This window comes from Melanotaenia boesemani, chromosome 17 (genome assembly GCF_017639745.1).
Source record: "Melanotaenia boesemani isolate fMelBoe1 chromosome 17, fMelBoe1.pri, whole genome shotgun sequence".
Lineage (NCBI taxonomy): Eukaryota > Metazoa > Chordata > Actinopteri > Atheriniformes > Melanotaeniidae > Melanotaenia > Melanotaenia boesemani.
This window is the reverse complement of record NC_055698.1, coordinates 5,867,769-5,890,258: the sequence shown is the minus strand read 5'-3', so window position 1 is coordinate 5,890,258 and position 22,490 is coordinate 5,867,769. Positions and strand designations below refer to the sequence as shown.

Here is a 22,490-nt window from a genome sequence, read left to right as displayed (position 1 = left end):
AATGACCTCCTGCTGTGTCCAAACACATCCAGCATCTGGCGCACTGATGGGTTTAATGGTGCATCTGAACCTCCAGGGAAAACTGAAGGTGGAGTTATTAAGCAGGGAAAGGAGCATAACCTTTTTTTCCTCATAAAACTAATGATTATTTTTAAAAATACTACAGTCGTATTAAATTTTATTTATTCATGACTTCACTGAACAGGTTGATCTGGGAGTCTCAGGTGACTTAGAAATTTACAGGGATTTAAAGGCTTTAAAGGCTTTAAAGGCTTTAAAGGCGCGGTGCCTCAGTCTATTGCACTGATGGTTGTAGGAAGATCAGCAACAGAATTAAATCCTGTCTTAAATTGAATTTGCTCTGAGGGAAATTATAACATTAGGACACAATCTGCAATATCTTGCCTTTTTTTAAAATAATTAAATGTAAATTATCAAAAGTTATTTTAGAACTCTGACAAAGCACATTACTGTAGTTTTATTATAATGATCAGCAGAATATAACATAAACTCTAACTTTGTTTAAACAAGTCGGTACTCAAACGTTCGTAAGAGTACTCCTGAGTAGGAAATACAAGATATAAAGTTTTTTATGAATGCCACAGTCTTCATAAAAGTAAAATTTGCTCATAAGAATGATTGGTTAATAAGGCCTGTCCGTGTGGACATGACCTGAGTCTGTGCATCTGTTCCATCTGGATGTTTCAGTCTGTGTCTGCTGTAGTTTCACGTAGACTGTGCTAACATTTAAGTGTGTGCAAAGTTCATAACCAGTTAATTTTACAACTTTAAAACGGAAGAATTCAAATCCTCAAGTAGCAGAACTGTAAAATGATCCTGAAGACTGGGGCTGTAAAAGGAAGAATGCGGACACTGCATTACGTGCAGCAGAAGACAAACTGTGTACCATTAACCTGACAAGTCATTCAGTCAGGCACTGCAGAAAATGTGGAAGTGCTGAGACTTAACTGCTGTTTTTTTTTTATTATTCCATTTATTTATTTATTTATTTTGTTTGTTTCTTTTATTTTCTGCTCCACTGCACATGTACAGTTTGTTCAAGTTAATGTCTCAGCATATGCTCAGGTTATAAAATATGCATTTCATGGTTTAAAAACTGTCAACTGTCAGAAGAAATAATTCTGTTTTAAACATTGTAATGATAATAACACCCAGAAAGGGTCTATAATCACTCATTCTTTGAGCATAGTCTGCTAATATTACTCCTGTACGTACACAATGTGAATTTACATTAATTTGACTGAAGTGAAACAGTTCTCATTCCACCACTACCGAGCAGGTCATTTTCTGTATAATTGGACATGAATGACAATAAAATGTCTCATAACATGATCTCATTTGACTCATCTGACTTAAAACAAGCCATCACCTGATTCTAGTGGAATCTGCTGGAGCTGTGGGATTTCCTTCATCAGTGCGGTGCAGTAGTTGTGCAGGCCTTTGTGTGCCACCAGCAGGAGGCGACAGAGCCGGCGGTGCCACGTATGAGCTCTCTGCAGGCAGTTTTCACTGGGCACATAAAAACTTCCCTGCAGAAAGACGAGTAAACAGGAAATGTCAGTCCTGTAGTCTAATCTCAAGAAAAAAGAAAACTTGTTTTAATGATGGATGTGTTCACATTGGTGAAACTTTACAGCCTCCACTGAAGCGCTTGTGGAAGTCTGTTACATTATTGGGAAAAGGAGCCTATTTCTGCACATACAAAGTGGTCATAATTACTTGGAGGATCAAATACGTTGTTAGAAACAAATGGGCCCTAAACACAGTGTGATGTGTGCTGTAAAAGCAAATCAATGCATTTACGTGGCACATCCCTGCAGAGAATCCCCTTTATGACCTTTACACGGCTGCAAGAGCATGGAGTTCACGAGGATCTGAGAAGTCACTGCTATGTGGATTGATAAAAGGCATGTAAAACATGTAAAGATAAAATAATATTTTTTACTATTAAAATTCCAGTAGATCCTGAGCACTATCACTTAAATTGCCAATGATTTCCCAGGAACGGTACAGTGTAACTCTTTGGGGTAAATTGTAATCGACAACTTACCCAGATAGCAGACACTTCTGGGCAACTTTTGACATCTCTGGCTCAGTTATGGCTTGGCAAGGGACTTGTGCGCCACATGCCATCCAAATGTAAAGGGCTGAGCTGGACATGGGTTACAGCAAGTGTGTTGTGGGCCACATTTGGGTACCCTTTAGGTCAGGGGTGCCCAAGTCCGGTCCTCGAGATCTACCATCCTGCAACTTTTAGATGCAACCCTTCTCCAACACACCTGAATCAAATGACTGGCTCGTTAGCAGGCCTCTGCAGAGCTGAATGACATGCAGATGACATCTGATTCAAGTGTGTGGAGAAGGGTTGCATCTAAAAGTTGCAGGATGGTAGATCTTGAGGACCGAACTTGGGCACCCCTGCTTTAGGTGATCTACGGAAGTTTTCCAGGTGTCTATATCCCATCCAGGAGGTTCACAATCCAGACACAAAATGTAGTGTTTATTCAGAGACTCTACGTGGTAAATTCACAATGATGACGTGATTATTTATCACATTGTCATAATGAAAAAGATCGCTATCACGACTATGTTACTAACAGACCTTTATTTTGACATGAAAGTTATGATGATGACACTTACTGTCAAACTTTTGACCAACTAGATTTATGCTAATGTCTGATCAGGAGAGCCAAAGAACAATGAGTAATAACATAGTTATATAAAAGAAAGTTATACGTCTGCCTGAAACGAACAGTTTTAATTGTCCTTTATGACTGAAAAAATGCCAAGAAGATGTTTTTGACAAACGTTGGCACTTAAAGTGAGCTAAGATGGAGTTGGTTTTGTGAGGATAGCAAGTAAGTTGTAACATAAAAAGGAGGAAAAAGTTTAAATGTTGTGTGTTTGTTTCAATGCCAATATGTTTTCTCCTGAAAGCCAAGACTTGGGAGAATGATGTGCACATGAGAAAAGGCTTGGTCACTGTTGATCTGTGTGTTTTTCAACAAAGTACTGTTAGTAATAAATTCTTTATGGGATTTTTCATTGGTCATTTCTGCATAATCTCTATTAATTTAACATCATTTTAGTCTCAGAATCTGACAACTCATGACCTGGCTTTAAGTTTTAAGGGTTGAAGCCAAAAGCTGCAGCTAAAAGTTGTGTGTGGTTTGATGACAGAGCAACAAAAGCAAAGAGACAAATTCTACAAATTGCATCACTGATGCAAGTTATCTCAATGCGAGCTGGAATTTAGAGCTTGTATCCAGCAGGTGGCTCTCTAACAGTGGAGTTAAAGCATTAGCTTTTCTTCACCATTACCATTCCCAGTATGTATAGAGTTACAAGCTACAGATCACCAAAATCTTAGTGCCATAATCATTTCCTTCATTTAGTTTAATGAGCCAATGCATCTTAACCCACGCAACTATCACTGTACAATCATAATCATGATATGGAGTGATGGGGAACTGATGTCTGCCTCCGTCCACTGATGCCCCCGACCTGAAGCAGCCATCTGTCGAGTTTTTCACATGACTGGGATGTTTTGGCAGCACCACCGGGACTCGGAGCTCTGAAATGCATGTAATGCCTGAGTAACAGAGGATGTACTGTAATTTGCCCCAAGCAAGTGAAGTTTCTGGCCCTATCATCATTGCTATGTGCGCTCTATAATTCAAGCAGCACACTAGACCCAAACCAGGAAGGAACATCTGTATGTTTACTTTCATATTTCTCTTTGGCTTTATAGAGACCTGCTGGGATCAGTCGGCACAGTAGAAAAATAACTATTTTTTCTGTATGAACTAGTCATTATCTGAAAACTGTAGCTTCTCTCTGAGTTGAAGATGTTGTCCAGTTCAAATAACATAATTTTCTACTGTATGTATGTACTGCTATACATCACTGCCACTACACGAATTATTATGTAAGCGTCTAATCACTGTTGCTGCTTGTTTCTGAGTGGATATGTGCTTCATTTCCACCAAAAACAACAAATGCTCTTTATATTTTTAATACCACATTATATCCCATAATACCCTTTAATAGTAAGGATTTTTTTATTTGTTAGAAAAAAAACACAATATTTTTTATTTTTGTCTCCCTAAGAAATAACAGCAAACACTGTGAGGAATTGAAGATTAATGGGGAAAGTGTTGAAAGCGAAATGTAGCTGCAGGTAAAAAGCTCTAAATAAATAAAGGTGAAGGAGGAGTCGGCGTCATGTGCACATTTCACCTGCAGCTATGTGGTACGTGGCGCTTGTGAGCAGAACTCATTACTATGATCAAACGAAAACCCCCTGCCTGGCTAAACGCAAAGCTTATTAAAGCTCTCAGCCGGGGGTGGGAGTAAAAACCATGAGGTGGAGCGGAGAGGGCGGTGGGGGGGTTCGAGAACTCATTAAGATTTACAGTGCAGACTGTGACGTCTGCAGGGACCTGGCAAACGTGTGTGATTGAAGAGATGGGAAAAATCAAACCTGTTGCTTCTAGAATGGTACATACAGTATTTTGTATGAATGGAAAATACATAAGCAAGTATCCTCTTTTAACATCCCAGTAACATGTTTAGTTAAAAATTATCCGATGTCATGGTTTTCTGATGTTGACTCAAGTTCATGTCATCTGAAACTGAAAACTTGGCTGTGTTTAGAAATTTTTTCAGCTATCTAAGGCCAAAATAATACAGACTTCATGTTAGTCTGTTAATGAAATTGAACTTGCGGCTAATTTTGTTCTTCCCTAAGTAAAAGACAACTTTGTCCCCAGCCTATGTCCAGTCCATTTTTTGTGTTTGTCTGCACTCTTGAGAAAAGAAGGCAAAAGGACAATCTGGAAGTTTAAAAGATGACAGCAAGCAAAAAAAGAGAAGAGTACAAATTACATTAAAGTTTTTAAAAATGGTTTTGTTTATTCATTTAATTCTTGAACAGACATTCTTGTTCATGCAACAAGAAATAGCAAAAATATTGTTTATGTGTAACCGGGAGGACCGTCAAATAAGTTCTATGTTTTATGTGAAATGCGGCCATGGTGGAACTGGTTGGATATTAGACAAATTCAACCTTCACCACGGTGACGGCAGTTTCCAGTGTTAAAAGTTCAACATGTATTTTGCTTGTATGCTTTTAATTCTGCTCCTGTGAAGTGCGACTGTCGATTGCCTCGGTAGTATGTCAAGGTAAGGTAAGGTAAATCGGGTAGCGTAATCGTCAGGTGGATGTTTTGGATTTTTTTTAAACAGGAATTTGGAAAATCATACGGATTTTGAGCACCAACAAGTGCATGTTTTCTTCAAAAAAATCCCTGTCTGACCTGACCACCTAAGTGCTGAACTGGTTAGGAAAGTGTTAAGTCCACTAGCACCATCCCTCATAAGACACGGTTAAACGTAACTAAAGCGGGGGAGGGGTCCCAGCTAGCTTTTTGCTGCCTAACGTGGTGGCATAAACGAACAGTCCGATGTCACTGAGAATGGTCCATACAAAAAACACCTCATACATATTTTACAATTTCCATTTGGAAATAAAGTATTTTTTAAAATTTTATTATTGATGACATCCTGATAATGTCACGACAAATCGACTAATCATTTTTGATAGGCCTGACTAGTTGACATCAAAAATCACCAATGCCCATCCCTGACACACACACACACACACACACAAACACACACACACACGTACACACACACACATATATATATACATATATCTTAAATGAAACCATATACAATCCATGTGAGTAATTTTCAGAGCTATTGGATAATCACTTCTGTAACTTGTACTTCTCAAGAGCTTTGTAAATAAATGCAGAAACATGACCTACCACTCCACCATTTCCAGATGCCATGCCCAGAACCTACATGCCAGGGCATGTGAGTTACTTAGATATTATTATGAAAAGCCACAGTGCTACAGAGGGATAATCACTAAGGACCTGCTTTTTAAGCCTTCAAGACCTGAGAGAACTCATCCAAATGACAAATTCTGAAGGGCAAACAGGACCAGAATCTGTAATCCAGATCAAGTCTGTTTTTTAATGACAGAATCCTAATGCCTCTGGATAACATGCCATCAAATCATCACATTTACGTCATCGCTTGGCATTTAGCTGCTTGCTTAAAATAAGGAAAGAATACCCAGCAGACCTGAAACAACTGTTTTGTTTAGTGAGACAAAATGTGCTTTGACTTCACTGCTAAAGGTTAACATACCTCAGAAATGACAGGCTTGCAGTAACCAGCTCCAAACATGAGATTCTCTACGGACACAGCAGATGGGTCACTTGTGCTCTCTGGTGAGCCTTTCCCCAGCCAGGAGCCCTTCCCTGTACGTGCAAAGCTGGAGAGAGAACAGAATACATGCAGTGATAAACCATCAGTGTCTGTGTGTGTGTGCAAAGAAAGACAGATAAGCTCAGAGATCTGAGCTGCTAATCTTCGAATCAATCAAGTGCTGAATTAGTCTATGTAATGCAAGCATGATTGCTGAGTTCATGATTTTGACTGTTGACATTTTCAAATAAGTGTTTGGAAAACAGATAGATAGCATCTAGTAGACAAACTATGACAACAAAAAGAAGGAAAAAGCAATCAGTTGCTCATTATTGAGTTCTTGTCTGTTTGATTATATGGGCTTAAATGCAATTAATTTCCTTTTGTAATGATAAAACTCACCTATCAGCATCTACAAATGTAGCCTGGAAACTATAACCATGGGCAGAAGACTGTTAACCTTTAAATTTTCTCCCATGATAAAACAATTAAACTACTCGATCAAATTGTTCTTAATTTCTGCAGTGCCAATTCTCGACAGTCGTCTAAAGGCACTTTTACAGATACAGTGCAATTTTATCCAAGTCATTGTAGTCCAATAATAATCTAATTAAAACAAATCCATCACATGATCTACAACAGTCCAATTTATATTAATTGTCATATAAGCCAGTTAATAATAAGTAAGCACAAGGCAGTGGATGAGAGTGGAGAGGAAAAATCCTCTAACAGAAAGGAAAACCTCCAGTTAAACCAAAATCTGGAAGGGTGACAGAGTGCATTCCATTAGACTTTAAGGATCTATCTTGCTTTAGGCTTAGTCAAAAAAACAAAACAAAAACAAACAAACAAACAAAAAAAATTTGAAATACAAACTTTTTTTTAAAATAAATCACCAAGCCAGAGGCATCGACAACTTGCAGGTTCTAAGATTTCCTATTGTCAAGTCAAAAACAATGACAGCGCATATTGTACTGTCAAAACCATGTGACGTGGCACACAATCTGACACGACAATGAAAAGTGCCAGTTACTCTGTTCACATGGCAGAATTGAGTTTTCAAAAATCTTCACCATGTCCGGAGGTTTAGATAAATATTCTCCTGCACCTATCAACCACATGCAAATGCAGTTTAAATCAGCACAAGCTAATAGGATAATCTGTATTTGTAAAAGCACACTGTTTGTGTGGAAAAGGCCAAGGTTTTAAAAAACACCCAAAACACCACGGTAAAAGTAATATATTTATCAAGGTTTTTAAAATGTAACCTAGAATCCTCACAATCCTTCAGGCCAAGGAGGACATTATTTTTAAAGTGGCTGTTTGTACAAGATCTTCAACAAACAAACAAACAAACTAACAAATAAATAAATTCAAGTACTACGTAAACTATGCTCATTTTTCCTCAATGAATTGATAGTAGTCTTAATTGCAAGAGCTGAGCTATATGCTGTTGTTGACTCCCATCTTCAGTGTAGGGAAGTGTTTTGGCTAACGTTTTAGCTAAAACTTATGTTTGTTACGTAATAACAAACATGAATGTACACACAAATAGTGGCTGCACTATTTTTTCATTTGGGTGTGATAACTGTAGAAGTAGTTTGGACCCAAATTTTGTTGTATTTTCTTTTTATTTATTACTTAATTTCATAGACAAAATTATAAATGTTTTGAAAAGAGGTAAATAAATTCTTAAAGAGCCATAGAACTTTGTCCATAGGCAGGTAGTTGACCTTAGATCATATCAGATCATATCATATCAAATAGTGATCTCTGTTTTGTAGAGTATCAAGGTCTGTTAGATGTAAAATGCTTGCAAAACATTAAAATCTACCTGATCAGTGGCTGATGTAAGGCAACCAGTGAGGCATGAATGGACACAGAAATGACGGAAAGGTGAAAGTAGTCAAACATGACAGGGACGTGGTGGTGGAGGCCTCTTCGCGGATGGAAGTGGAGGTTGAGGGTCCGACTGCTGATCAAGGGAACTGTCATTATTTCTGCCAGCCTGGTGGAATGAAAGAAGACATGTAAGGGCATTAACACAAGGATATAAAATAGGATATATTTTATAATATATAGGATATATAATTTTTTCTTCTCTTTAACCAGCAAAACTTCTTATTTTTCCAACTTTCATTTAGTTTGATACATTTTTCTTTAACTAAACTGATGCTAAACTGACAACAAACTAATGTCAAAGGTCAACAAAGTCAAGGAACATTAAGTAATTGTGCCACAAATACACTCCCACAGTCCTGTGCTTAGATTAAACTCAAAGAATATACTTTGAGTTTAATCCAATATACCCAGACACTCGGGGGCTGCCCCTCCAATGGGAAGGCATTGGCTTTGGCTTATGCTTGCAGAGTCTGGGTGGCCTCAGTCATGCCACTGCCAGGCGGGTTGGTGCGCACCCTTGTGTCTGGTTGGTTTTCTGGGGCCTAGGGCTGGGGGTAGTCATTGGGTCTGGAACTGTTGCTCTCCTGCTGGCCCGGGCTGCCCTCCAGGGTTGGGATCTGCTTGTGTGTACAGGGCTGAGGGGTAGGGGGGCACAATGAGAGTGGTATTGGGTGGTGGGGGGATGGGATAGGAGGGAGGAAAGGATGGGGTATTCGGGTGGTGGGGGGATGTAATGGGAGGGCGGAGGGACAGGATAGGAAGAAGGAGGGGGTATTTGGTGGGTTGGGGTGGGTGGGAAGGGGGGTATTTGGGTATGAGGGGTTAATGCCCTGGTCCCCGGGGGACTTCGGCATCAAGGTGAGTGCTGGCCCGCAATGGATGACTGTCCTTGGGAACCTGGTCCTCCTGGGCATTGGAAGGGCCTCTGCCTTGGGTGGGTGAGTTGCTCTTGGGCTCCTGGAGCCCTGCACTCTGTCCATCTCTGTGGGGATGACACCTGGTGGGGTCCCTGGCTTCCTGGGGCCAGTGCTCCATGGCCACAGGGTGCTCTGGCTGGGGCTCTTCTCTGCCACCCTCTGGGTGGATGCGTGGTGGGCTGGCTGGGATATGTGATCTTGGGGGACAGCTGGTCTCCTGGGTTTCAGGGCCACCTGAGATGGCTCTAGTCTTCGTGGTGGCCCTGTCACATTTGCACAATAATTGATCTCTATTCATTCCTGTTATTTACTAACCTGCATGCTGAGACAGTCACTGTATTGTGTTGTGGGTTTAATCACCAACTAATGTTATGTTCATCTATTTGTTTTTGTTGTTGTGGCTGATTTTTCCTCTTCTACAGCTTGTCTGTCTTTTTTTATAGGCGCTTTTGATGATTGTCAATTTTGTTTTCTTAAAGAAGTTGCAGATGTTTTTGTTGTTGTTGGTTTTTGTTTCCTTACAAGATTGAACAGCTGATGTTGTTACCTTATATCTGGTTTATTCTTGTCTTTTTTTTTCTCTCACCTCTTCACTCTCTTTTTCTCTTTCATTTTATTCCTTTTGTTTACATTCTCCTTTCTACCCTACCCCCAAAACCCAAAACATAAATATGCAAAATCAGCAATAGACTAATTGAAAAATAAAGAATAATACATAAATTATCAAGAGGGGCCCTACAGTATATCCATAAAGCTCCTCTTTGCAGAGCAAATTTGTTCAGCACAACACAGCAGCCAGACCATCATTCTGCTGCTATGATGCTGGACAGGACAAGCTAAAACAATAAAAATAAACAAAAAAAAAAAAGTTTCAATATAACTTTTTGAGTTATGTTGCTAACAAACAGACAGAAAGACAAAGCAAATGATGCCAAATACCTCCACCTCGGTGGAGTTTATAACCTATTTATTTTATGTTAAAAGTCCCTGGACATAAAAAAAAAAATAGTATTCATAGATTGTAAGTGCAACACCTGTGATAAGGTGCTTAAAGAGAGGCAGAATACAGGCTTTTTGTCTTTCTTTTGTTCTTTCTGATTCTTGGATATGGCATAAATTGCAGTCTTACATTTACTTCATCTGTATCCAGAACACACACATTTAAAATCAGCTTAATAACCTACTGCTGCTCATTGTCAGTGAAATGAAGATCCAGCTTCAACTGAAAGTCCACCTCGCTCAAAGCTTCCTCCACCTGCAAAAGGTCAGAAGAGCATTTTTTGTTAACACTATGGCAACAATAAATGACACAAAACTGTAACAAATGTTGGTCCTGGATTGTATAAGACTTCCATTTTAGAGGAAAAAAAAGAGGTGCAAGGACTGTTAATAATTTTTTTGAGAGGAATCTAATAAATGTTTAATAGTGTGGTTAAAGGTCATGAAAATATGACCATATGCTGAGTAAGTGAAGAGTTAAAGCTATTATAACATCCCACATATGTGAAATTAAAAGTGTTTTTTTTTTTTTTTGGTATTTTAGGTTTTGCTATTGTTTTATTGTTAATAAAATTACCATTCATTGTTATGTGATGTTAAGCCTTTGACTGTGCATAGACAGCCAGAATTACATCACCCTCAAATATATATTTTTGTTACAAATTAGTTATATGGAAATATTATTCATTGGCAAATTTACAGTACAAATACAAAAACCACAACACTACACAATTAACCACAACACAACTCAAAAGCTGTAATGGTAATTACGACCCCTTTTGCTTTTTTTTACACTGCACGTAATGGATGAGAAGCAAGATCTTTTGGGGAAAAAGCTTGAGAAGTAAGTAAAACACTAATGGTAAATAATGTTTATTAATTTTGTTATGTGATGTTATAAATGTTAACTGTGATGTGTTAATAAAGAGTTATTGCCTGTTAGAGGTAGTGGGTCCACACCATTTATTGCCTGGAAGACCCAGTGGGACATTTAAACTGGGCAATCAGCCAGAACATCAGCCAAATGACCCGCTTGGATCCGACGGCTTGTTCGGTGAGAATGCTCCTTTTAATCACATGGGTGGAACACACTAATCTAAGTCGGTTTGCCAATAAACGATGGCATAGAAAATGTAATAGAAAATGTTCCAACTTCTGCTGTTTGTATGATTCCTTTCAGCAGCTCTAGGCAGCAAATTTTTATTCCAACCCAACTAATTGATCATATATGTTCAGCAGACCCGCGCTTTGAGCCGGCCCACCCGTTCACAAATCCGCCCCTCCCATGCAGCCTTTTCATTTTAACTTTATACTTTTCAATATCATTTTCATTTGTAATTATTTAACAGTTATTTTTATAGTGGTACTAAATTATCAAAAGTAGAATCACTTCCCATGTGTTTTTTTTTTTTTTGCATTGAGAAAATTTATCTCTCAAGATATTTGCAAGTTGTGACTGTGTTTTTATAACTTGTTTAATCTATGTGTGCATGTAATCACCAAATCCCACGATAACTTAAAGAACATAGAGTATTGCGTTCTTTAAGTTATTGCGATATTTGGCGCAAAGTCATTAATTAGCTTCAGTGAAGTAGCAGCAGACTAATACCTTTGGACAAGACGTAAGAAAGCGGTCCAATGATAACGTGAAGAAAGGAACATGTGTTAAATGTCACAAAGCAAGAATCGGCCACTTCCTGCAACTTGGATGATTCCAAACTCCGCCACCACTCATCAGCACTTCTCCATGGCTCATCACCCAGCTGATGGTTAAGAAGTGGACCCTGTAACTTCTCACTTCATCCTGTTGCCGCTCACTGTATGTGGTGTAATGGGAGGCGTCATCGCTCCCTCTCCATTCATTTACTAGAGGCGAAAATCGCTGCCCTCCTCCAGCCAAGCGACAGGCGACATTTGTGCATGTTAAATGTAGACATGCACACGGGGGCTTGCGACGTGACACAAGAACATAGAAAAATGTTCTATTTTTGTAGCTGTCACATGGCAGTACAACCAATCAGCTGACCAATGAGAGCAGGCTATACAGCGAAGTTTGCAAACACTTTCAACATCAAAGAACAATTTAGCTGTGTCTGACTTTACTATATTTTACAATACTTCACGCAAAGATTATAGAGATGTAAATGAAAAGGCAGCTGTGAGGCGCCAGGATGAATTTGTCCGAATGCAGGTCCTGGATTTCTCTGGATCAGCCTTGAGGTCCACCATCAAATGATGACATTCACGATGAACCTAGGGTTGTCTTTCTCTTTTGTACAATAGTAAAGTGGCTGGGAAGTGTAAAACAATATTACATGCAGTGAAACACTTTTACAAGTTTACCGAAACACAATTACAAAGATAGGTGTTTCACCAAAATCTGTGATCCATCAGAATCGTTGACCGCTGTGTTGTGATAGTGTACATTTCTCTGCATGTACATCTTAGACCATGTGCAAAGTCTTGAACACTTTTATTGAAAACACATTTCTAATAGCTCTAGAATGTGTTACTTTACTGTACCTGAATTTTAACGAACTCAGACTTCAAAAAAAGTGTTTTCAAGACTTTGCTCGTCTTCTAAGATGTATGCAGAGGGCTCCCTGCAGTCACAGATTTTGATGGGTCACAGATTTTGATGAAACACCTATCTTTGAAATTGTGTTTTGGTAAAATTGTAAAAGTGTTTCACTGCATGTAATATTGTTTTGCACTTCCCAATATAGTCAACAGCAAGATTTCTGTCAATTCAAGCAAAATATTATGACTCTTCATCCTTCATGCCTTGTTTGTGATGGACTGCTTTGAAAAGGTCAAAATTCCCTCAAATATCATAACCAAGCAAATTTCTTGGAAAAAAGCAATCCGAGAGCGCAATGCGCGACATTGTCGCTGCCATTTGTTGCGTCTCGTGTGTTCGATTTCACCTGGGTGGCGATGAGTTTAGCCTGTCGTTTGTGGCCTCCCATTGCTCTTCTCTATTGTTCCAAGAAAAAAATAAATGAATAAAATAGTGGCGAGACTTCTGATTACAGCTTTTGTGTTGCGTTCTGGCTATGTGTGGAGGGTTTTGTATTGCTGTGACACTTCATGGCCACCGTACTAATTTGTCCAAAAATTTTAAAGACAATAGCTTGCCATAGTCATTTACTAGCTTCTCGTAGGTTGTAGGGAAAAATCTGTCTCTCTTCTGGTGATGGATTTGCTACTGTGTATTTGTCATGAAGCCAATGAAACCAGCCCTGTTTGAAATGCTTATTTAATCACTTCAGTGGCCATTTCAGTCAAACATGTGTCCTTTCTGTGTTCTGACACATTGTTTCCTCTGATAGCCTGATAAAAACTGAAATGCTCTCATGTTCAAAGTGCTAGAGAAACATAACGGCATAAATTTGAGTAACAAAGTGGAAAAATAAAAAGCTATGAGCAAACTAAAAAGGTAGCACCGCTAGTGGATGCAGCAGTCTTTTGAAGATGAAGGTGCAGGGGGGCTCATTTAAAAAAAAAAAAAAGGTCAGACACCGTTTTTTTTAAATTCCCTGTTATGAGACTAAATGTACACTCAAAGTACATGTACAGATCTTTTAATTTATGTAGGATATTTATGTTGGAATTGATTGAGCATACATTTGGGTGTGCACAGGGGAAATCAGGGTTATTTCTGTTATTGTGGCTGTGAGCAGCAGATAACCTCTGGAAGGTTAATGAGCAGGAAGCCTTCGGGAACGCTTCCAGATGAAATCTGATGCCGGCTTTAAGCTCAACGATCTCCACTCCACATAAATGTCTACATTTAATGAAATTTCTAAAATTAGATGTCAAATGAGACACTGACTTCTAACTGCAAACTACAACAAGTGCCTTTTGTATGTATAGACATATGTTTAAAAGCAGCTGAATGATGTGTATGGTGATATAAATGTTATGGGTATTAAATGAGTGATTAACTCCCACATATCCCAGCCTCAGGCCACTGTCATAGATGGCACTTCTAATGGCTCCTCTCCAACCAAACAGGGTGAGTGTTTTTTCCAGGTTGCACCCAGAGTGAAAGGCCAGTACATCAATAGTTGTCTGGGAGGTTTACACACATGATCATTTGGGCTAAATATAGGCAGTCTGAGGCACAAGTAATTTACATGTGTCTGTCAGTGAAAGCAGATCAATTCCAAGAGCTCTGTTGTTCCTCCTTGTGCTGATTTTATGTCTAAAATGGTGTAAAACTCAAGATATGTATTACATTAGCTTGCATAACTGCTAATTTAAAATTAATGTGATTGATTTAAATTTATGTTTGTATTTTGAACTTAAAATAATATATTGTTGCTTTATTATTATTATTTTATAACTCTGGATGTAGTTCATCTATGTAAATGTGGTTTACTTTGATTTACTGCTTTCCTTCAGGGCTGTGAATGTACCCATAGAGATGGAGCTCATTATTTTTGACTGGATTGTCTCTACACAGCGGGGATCAGTGTGAGCTGCCACAATCTGTACAGTCAAAAGTGATATAAAATGATCTGTCATGTCAAGTGCTGCTGTCAGTTTCACAGCCTTCATGTGAGACACCTTAATTGGTTTCTGTGTGTTAATATAGAAAATCTGAGCTGTGCACAACCATAAGTTACATTAATATAAAAATTCTGTTCAATCGGTTTGTTTTTTTCGGTTCTTGTAACGGTTCAGCAAGCTGGACCACAAAAAGATCAGGACAGAGGGTTGGGTAAGAAAACAGGTTTATTACTGAATACTGCTCAGGAAATCCGGGTCTGGAGACGTCACCCACTGGCCTGTGAGAATGGGAGATCCAGGTGAGCAAAAGCGTGGCAAAAATGGGGATGTAAGAATAATGACGTCTTACGTACCGGCCAAGGAGAGGAAGGACGCAGGGGGAATCGCTGTACCGGGAGGGCGGTGAGAGATCCACTGGAGCTGTGGTGATGTGAAGAGTGAGACTAGGCTGGTGGCAAAAACTGAAGGGGAAAAACAGTTAGTTTGGCCTAAGAGCCCTGAGGTCCACTGAATCCTCTGGGGAGGAGATAGACAGGTAATGTTAGGGGGAATCTCCAAGATCACATCCACATCCAGATCCAAGTCCGAAGTCCTGTATCCAGTATCCAAACAAACAATCCAGTTATCCAAATCCAATAATCAAATCCAAAGACAGTCCAAGGGTCAACGCACAGGCAGGATCCAAACAATAGACAGCAGAGTTACCAGACAGGGGGCAGGCAGAATCAGGTTAACCAGGTCCAAAAACGGGTCGAAGATCAGGAAACAGGTTAGCAAACAGGAACTCAGGGCTGGAAGCGTGCAGGGTTAAACCGAGACGATCTGGCAAAGGAGTGGTGCTGTGCACTGGTATATAAAGCAAGCAGCGCAGGTGGAGCGCATCAGCAATCAGGAGCGCACCGGAGGAAAGATGCCTTCAGGGACAGCTGGGAGACTCTAACCACAGGCAACCTCCGTGACAGCACCCCCCCCCCAAGGGGCGGCTCACGACGCCCCACCAGGTCGATCAGGGTGACCCCGATGGAAACGGGACAGAAGGGTCCGATCCACCACAAAGCGGGCCGGAACCCAGGAGCGTTCCTCAGGACCGTAGCCCTCCCAATCCACCAGGTACTGCAGGGAGCGACCAGAGCGACGAGAGCGCAGGATGCGGCGCACAGTGTAGACAGGACCGCCACCCACGACCCGGGCGGGCGGCGGGGGCCTGGAGGCGGGCACCAAGGGACAGGTGAGTTCAGGCTTCACTCTGGACACGTGGAACGTGGGATGAACCCGGAGAGCCCTGGGAAGGCGCAGGCGAACAGCAACCGGATTTATCACTTTGGCAATAGGGAACGGGCCCACGAACCGAGGCGCCAGCTTACGACACTCCAGGTGCAAAGGGAGATCCCTCGTGGCCAACCAGACGCGTTGACCCACACGGTAGGAGGGAGCCGCGGAGCGGCGGCGATTGGCGGCTGCCTGATACCTCCGGGAGGAACGCAGCAGCGCAGCACGGGCCCGCCTCCAAACCCGATGGCAGCGGCGCACCGCCGCGTGAGCGGAGGGAACCCGCACCTCCTCCTCCTGGGGCGAGAACAACGGAGGCTGAAAACCCTGGACGACCTGGAACGGGGAAAGCCCAGTAGAGGAAGACGGCAGGGAATTATGGGCGTACTCCACCCAGGACAGGTTCCGGGCCCAGCTGGACGGGGTGTCGGAACACAGACAGCGCAGGCAGGTTTCCAAACTTTGATTCATCCGCTCTGACTGCCCGTCCGACTGGGGATGGAAGCCAGACGAGAGGCTAATCTTAACCCCCAGCAGCCTGCAGAACTCGGCCCAGTACCGGGAAGTGAACTGGGGGCCCCGGTCCGACACAATATCCTGGGGAAGCCCGTGCAGTCGAAACACATGATCAGTTAAATGAGTCGCCATCTCCTTAGCTGAGGGCAGCTTGGGGAGCGCCACAAAGTGGGCCATCTTGGAAAAGCGATCCACTATTGTCAAGATAACTGTTTTGCCGTCCGAGGGAGGAAGACCAGTGATAAAGTCCATGGAAACGTGAGACCAGGGCCGGTGAGGAATGGACAAGGGATGAAGCAGTCCAGCCGGGCGTTGGCGGGACGTCTTGGAGCGGGCACAAACAGGACAGGCCGCCACAAAGCTCCGGATGTCCTGGCGGCAAGCGGGCCACCAAAACCGCTGGGACAGCAGATGGAACGTTCTCGCCACACCAGGGTGGCAGGCCAACCGCGAGGAATGGCAAAAAACGAGGACCTTGGACTGAAGCGGGGGCGGAACGTAGAGGCGGCCATCTGGACAGCCAGCGGGCACCATGGTGGAGCGGTGCGCTCGGCTGACCTCAGCTTCCAGGTGGACACGGCTCACCCCCAGCCTGACGTGAGAAGGAAGGATGTATTTATCTTCGTCGTCAGCATCAGCCCCCTGGGGGGTAGCCTGTCGAGAAAGAGCATCAGGTTTAGCGTTCTTGTGGCCAGGACGGTAAGCCAGTGAAAAATTAAACCTATGAAAAAACAAAGCCCAACGGGCTTGACGAGGATTAAGTCTCTTGGCCGATTTCAGGTACTCGAGATTACGGTGGTCTGTCCAGACGATGAAAGGATGCGAGGCCCCCTCCAGCCAGTGTCTCCACTCCTCCAGAGCCAACTTAACTGCTAGGAGCTCACGGTCTCCGACATTGTAATTCCGTTCTGCTGATGACAGGCCTCTGGAAAAAAAAGCACATGGGTGAATGCGCATATCCTCCGAACTCCGTTGCGATAAAACTGCACCCACGCCATAATCCGACGCATCCACCTCCACGATGAACTGTCTGGTTGGATCTGGCATGCTGAGAACAGGAGCTGATGTGAAGCGTTGTTTCAGCAGCGTAAAGGCGGCTTCGGCCTCAGCAGTCCAGGCGAATGGTGTTTTCACAGAAGTTAACCGGTGGAGAGGAGCAGAGACGGAGCTGTAGTTCTTTATGAATTTTCTGTAGAAGTTGGCGAACCCCAGGAATTGTTGGAGCTGCTTGCGGCTCGTTGGGGAGGCCCAGTCCCGCACAGCAGACACCTTGGAGGGGTCCATCTGGACTCTTCCAGCGGTAATAACATGTCCCAAGAAGGAGACAGTGGAGCTGTGGAACTCGCATTTTTCAGCCTTTATGAATAACTGGTTCTGAAGGAGACGCTGAAGAACGGTTCGCACGTGAAGATAGTGTTCATCAGAGTCCTGAGAGAAAATAAGGATATCATCCAAGTAGACAAAAACAAATTTATTAAGCATATCCCTCAGAACATCATTTACAAGGGCTTGAAAAACTGCAGGAGCGTTAGTTAATCCAAAAGGCATAACTAGATATTCATAATGGCCCGTTGGTGTATTAAAGGCCGTCTTCCATTCATCCCCCTCCCGTATGCGTACAAGATGATAAGCGTTCCGTAGGTCTAATTTGGTGAAAACAGTAGCATTTTGTAACAGATCCAGGGCAGTGGACATGAGCGGGAGAGGATAACGATTCTTGATTGTGATGTCATTTAAACCTCGGTAATCAATACATGGGCGGAGAGAGCCGTCTTTCTTGTCAACAAAGAAGAATCCTGCTCCGGCAGGTGATGAGGAGGCCCGGATAAGGCCAGAAGAGAGGGATTCAGAGATATATTTGTCCATAGCCTCTTTCTCTGGAGCAGACAGGGAATATATCCCACCACGGGGTGGCATGGAGCCTGGCAGGAGGTCGATTGCGCAATCATAGGGACGATGCGGGGGCAGCGCAGTGGCACGAACCTTATTAAACACTTCCTTCAGGTCATGATATTCAGGAGGAACCTGAGAAAGACTGGGATAGTCGGATTCTGTGCTGTCCAGCCGTGGAGTCACTGTAACTGGGAGAGAACGCAGACAGGTTGTTAAGCAGTTAACGCTCCAATTAATTATTTTACCCTCACGCCAATCGATGTGTGGATTGTGGGCCTGGAGCCAGGTCATGCCCAAAATGACGGGCAACTGTGGAGTGTCAATGACGTAGAAACTGATTGTTTCATGATGATGAGAAAAGGTAACTGGAACAGGTTGAGTTTTCTCGGTGACTCTGTGCAGCAGATGGTCATCCAGGGCACGGACAGAGACAGGTTCTGGTAGACGGGAAAAGCTGAGTCCCAGCTGCTTGGCCACCTGTCGATCAATAAAGTCTGCATCAGCACCAGAATCAATAAAAACTGCCAGGGTGTGTGTCATCAGCGGCTGTCAGTTGCATATGAAAAACTGGTCGGGAGAGGGAGGAATCCAACAGGGTTCGACTCAACAGGGTCCTCCCGTTCCCTGCTGAGCCCTGCCTTTTACTGTACAATTTCTGACCATGTGTCCATTTTGACCACAATACAAGCACAGTCCATGTGTGATTCTCCGAGTTCTCTCGGCTGATGACAGCTTAGACCGACCGATCTGCATGGGTTCTGGGGCGGAGTGAGAGGAAGATGGAGCTTCCTGACCGGTCTGCACAGGAAAGTTGTCGCTGACTCTGTACCTGCCCCCTTCGCCGCTTCTCCTCTCTCTCCGTCTCTCTCGAAGACGCTGATCAATCCGGGAGGCCACATCCATCAGGGCGTTGAGATCTTTAGGAGGATCTCTGGCAGCTAGTTCATCCTTTACCTGTTCTGATAAACCCTGATAAAAAGCGTCAAACAAAGCGGCCTGGTTCCACGTGCAGTCAGCAGCCAAAGTCCGAAATTCAATAATGTAGTCAGTAACTGACCTTCCTGACTGAGTGAGGGAGAACAATCCCCTTGAAGCTTCCCGTTCGGGTCGGAAGGGATCAAACACCCGGCGAAGTTCCTCGGAGAACTCCCGGAACGTAGATAGCGCTGCCGATCCTCTCTCCCATTCAGCGGTGCCCCACAGTCTGGCCTTTCCAGAGAGCAGCGAGATCACGTAGGCCACCTTAGCCTTCTCTGATGGAAACGAGGATGGCTGCAGCTCAAACTGTAACGAGCACTGAGTGAGGAAGGCCCGACACTGACCTGGTTCACCCGCATATCGCTCTGGGGGTGCCACACGGGGCTCGTGGCTCGGAAGAACAGAAGAGGGGGGAACCAGGGGCGCCTGAGCGGGACCGGCGCGGGCAAAGGCGGTCATCGCAGATATCTGCTTGGAAAGTTCTTTTACGTTAGATACTAGCTCACCCAGGCCCGTCTCCTGCTGCGCAATTGCGGCCTCTACGCGGGTGCGCCAATCCTCTGATCCTGATGGGTCCATAATGCTGGCCAGATCGTACTGTAACGGTTCAGCAAGCTGGACCACAAAAAGATCAGGACAGAGGGTTGGGTAAGAAAACAGGTTTATTACTGAATACTGCTCAGGAAATCCGGGTCTGGAGACGTCACCCACTGGCCTGTGAGAATGGGAGATCCAGGTGAGCAAAAGCGTGGCAAAAATGGGGATGTAAGAATAATGACGTCTTACGTACCGGCCAAGGAGAGGAAGGACGCAGGGGGAATCGCTGTACCGGGAGGGCGGTGAGAGATCCACTGGAGCTGTGGTGATGTGAAGAGTGAGACTAGGCTGGTGGCAAAAACTGAAGGGGAAAAACAGTTAGTTTGGCCTAAGAGCCCTGAGGTCCACTGAATCCTCTGGGGAGGAGATAGACAGGTAATGTTAGGGGGAATCTCCAAGATCACATCCACATCCAGATCCAAGTCCGAAGTCCTGTATCCAGTATCCAAACAAACAATCCAGTTATCCAAATCCAATAATCAAATCCAAAGACAGTCCAAGGGTCAACGCACAGGCAGGATCCAAACAATAGACAGCAGAGTTACCAGACAGGGGGCAGGCAGAATCAGGTTAACCAGGTCCAAAAACGGGTCGAAGATCAGGAAACAGGTTAGCAAACAGGAACTCAGGGCTGGAAGCGTGCAGGGTTAAACCGAGACGATCTGGCAAAGGAGTGGTGCTGTGCACTGGTATATAAAGCAAGCAGCGCAGGTGGAGCGCATCAGCAATCAGGAGCGCACCGGAGGAAAGATGCCTTCAGGGACAGCTGGGAGACTCTAACCACAGGCAACCTCCGTGACAGTTCTTCTATGGCTGATGCCTTAGTCATGACTAGATATTCTAGCATCTAATGCAAACTGACAATATTTTGCTTCTTTGGCATTGTTGGTTTCATAAAATCCACTTGGAGCTGCCAGTGATGCTTAGTGAATTACATGAAATATGTTTCACTCAACATCCACATTCATGTTAATATGTTAAAAAAAAAAAACGTGTTCAGCACAGGGATGGGCGATACCAAAGTTTTTCCTGTTGCTGCAATAACATTAGTTTATGGTACTTGATAAATGTTATTGATACGAATACGTTTTGCCACGTAATTGTAGTGTGCATGAATGTTTTTATTGATCAAACTCATCAACATAATTACTTAAAAGAAATGCTTATAATTCTAATAAAATATACCAATGAGTAAATCAAATAAAATTTAGATGAAAAATTATTTATTATTATTATATATATATATATATATATATATATAGTTATATTAAATATAATATCCTTATATATATAAAATGAAAACATAATGCTCAAAAACCTCCATAAATCCAATAAAATAATAATTCATATAATCAAAACTAACACTAACAGCATTATTCAAGACATCTGATTGGCCAGTGGTCCTCAAATGTTTTGAGCCAAGAAACCCAGAATAACATATGTTTGTGTTTGCATGATGGTTTTTGGTGGATGTTAACTGCTTTGAATCAGCTTCTCTTGGTGAGATGGGGCCAAATTTGGATTTTTTAAACAGCACCAACAGCGAATAAAGTAAGGCTTGCGGAACCCACAATATCCTGTGGCGGTACACTAACAACAAGCTAATCCCGGCAATTGCAAGTCATTAAAGATTACAGGTGTAGAGCATGTAGAAAATTCCATTTCAGGCGGAAACAGGCTGAAAAGACTCCTACAGAGTCATTCTGGATGTACACAGTACCCAGGTTTGAATGGGGGAACTGGATTTCTCTCCTTTTTTATAGTGGTTTATTTTTGGATAATGGTCTTGTGATCTAACTTACTACTTTGTGGTTCCTGTAAGAAATAAAGAACAAAATCTGACGAAAGCCTTGTTGGCTGAAACGCGTAGGCATGTATAATTTTTAATCTACAAATATTTTTTTAACTAGATTAGCTATGATTTAATAAAGGCTTTTTATTTTTCATCCCCTCGAGTGTCTCAGTCATCTCTTTATTGTATATCTGGAATCCCCGAACTAAGGAGCACCAGAGGAAAGATATTCTACACACTCATGTAGCATTCCAAGCTTCCTTTTCGTTTTTGAGCACCTATAATAACTTTGTTTCTGGACACCCAATGACAATAATTCTAAATGTAAGGCTTAAAAAAATTTAGAAACTTCATAAATAAGGAGGATAAAGTAGTTTTTGTTAGATGTGGTTACCACTGTAAAAAAAAAAAGCACATTCATCATTCACTTGCTACTTGGGTGTGTAGAATATCTTTCCTCTGTGCTTAGTCCATTATGGGTCGCGAGTAAACTGGAGCCTATCCCGGCATTAACAGGTGAGAGGCAGGGTACACCCTGGACAGGTCACCAGTCCATCACAGGGCCAACACAAAGGGACAAACAACCATTCACACACACACTCACTCCTAGGAAGAATTTAGTCATCAACTAACCTAACAAGCAAGTCTTTTTACGGTGGGAGGAAGCCGGAGTACCAGGAGAGAACCCACGCATACACGGGGAGAACATGCAAACTCCACACAGAAAGGCCACTGCCCTCAAGGTTCGAACCTCCCCCCAGCCGAGATTCAAACCAGCGACCTTCTTGCCGTGAGGCTGCGGTGCTAACCAA

At 42.6% G+C, this 22,490-nt stretch overlaps 1 protein-coding gene across 1 annotated transcript in view; it reads right to left on the bottom strand.

The window, feature by feature from the left end:
* Window positions 1-22,490, bottom strand: part of fam135b (family with sequence similarity 135 member B) — a 66,162-nt gene that overhangs the window by 19,517 nt on the left and 24,155 nt on the right. The window contains exons 5-8 of the mRNA XM_041966906.1: window positions 10,304-10,374; window positions 8,135-8,308; window positions 6,241-6,367; window positions 1,391-1,550 (exon numbers count right to left, since the gene is read on the bottom strand). Coding sequence (XP_041822840.1) covers window positions 1,391-1,550; window positions 6,241-6,367; window positions 8,135-8,308; window positions 10,304-10,374 — 532 coding nt within the window. The remainder of the gene's footprint in view (window positions 1-1,390; window positions 1,551-6,240; window positions 6,368-8,134; window positions 8,309-10,303; window positions 10,375-22,490) is intronic.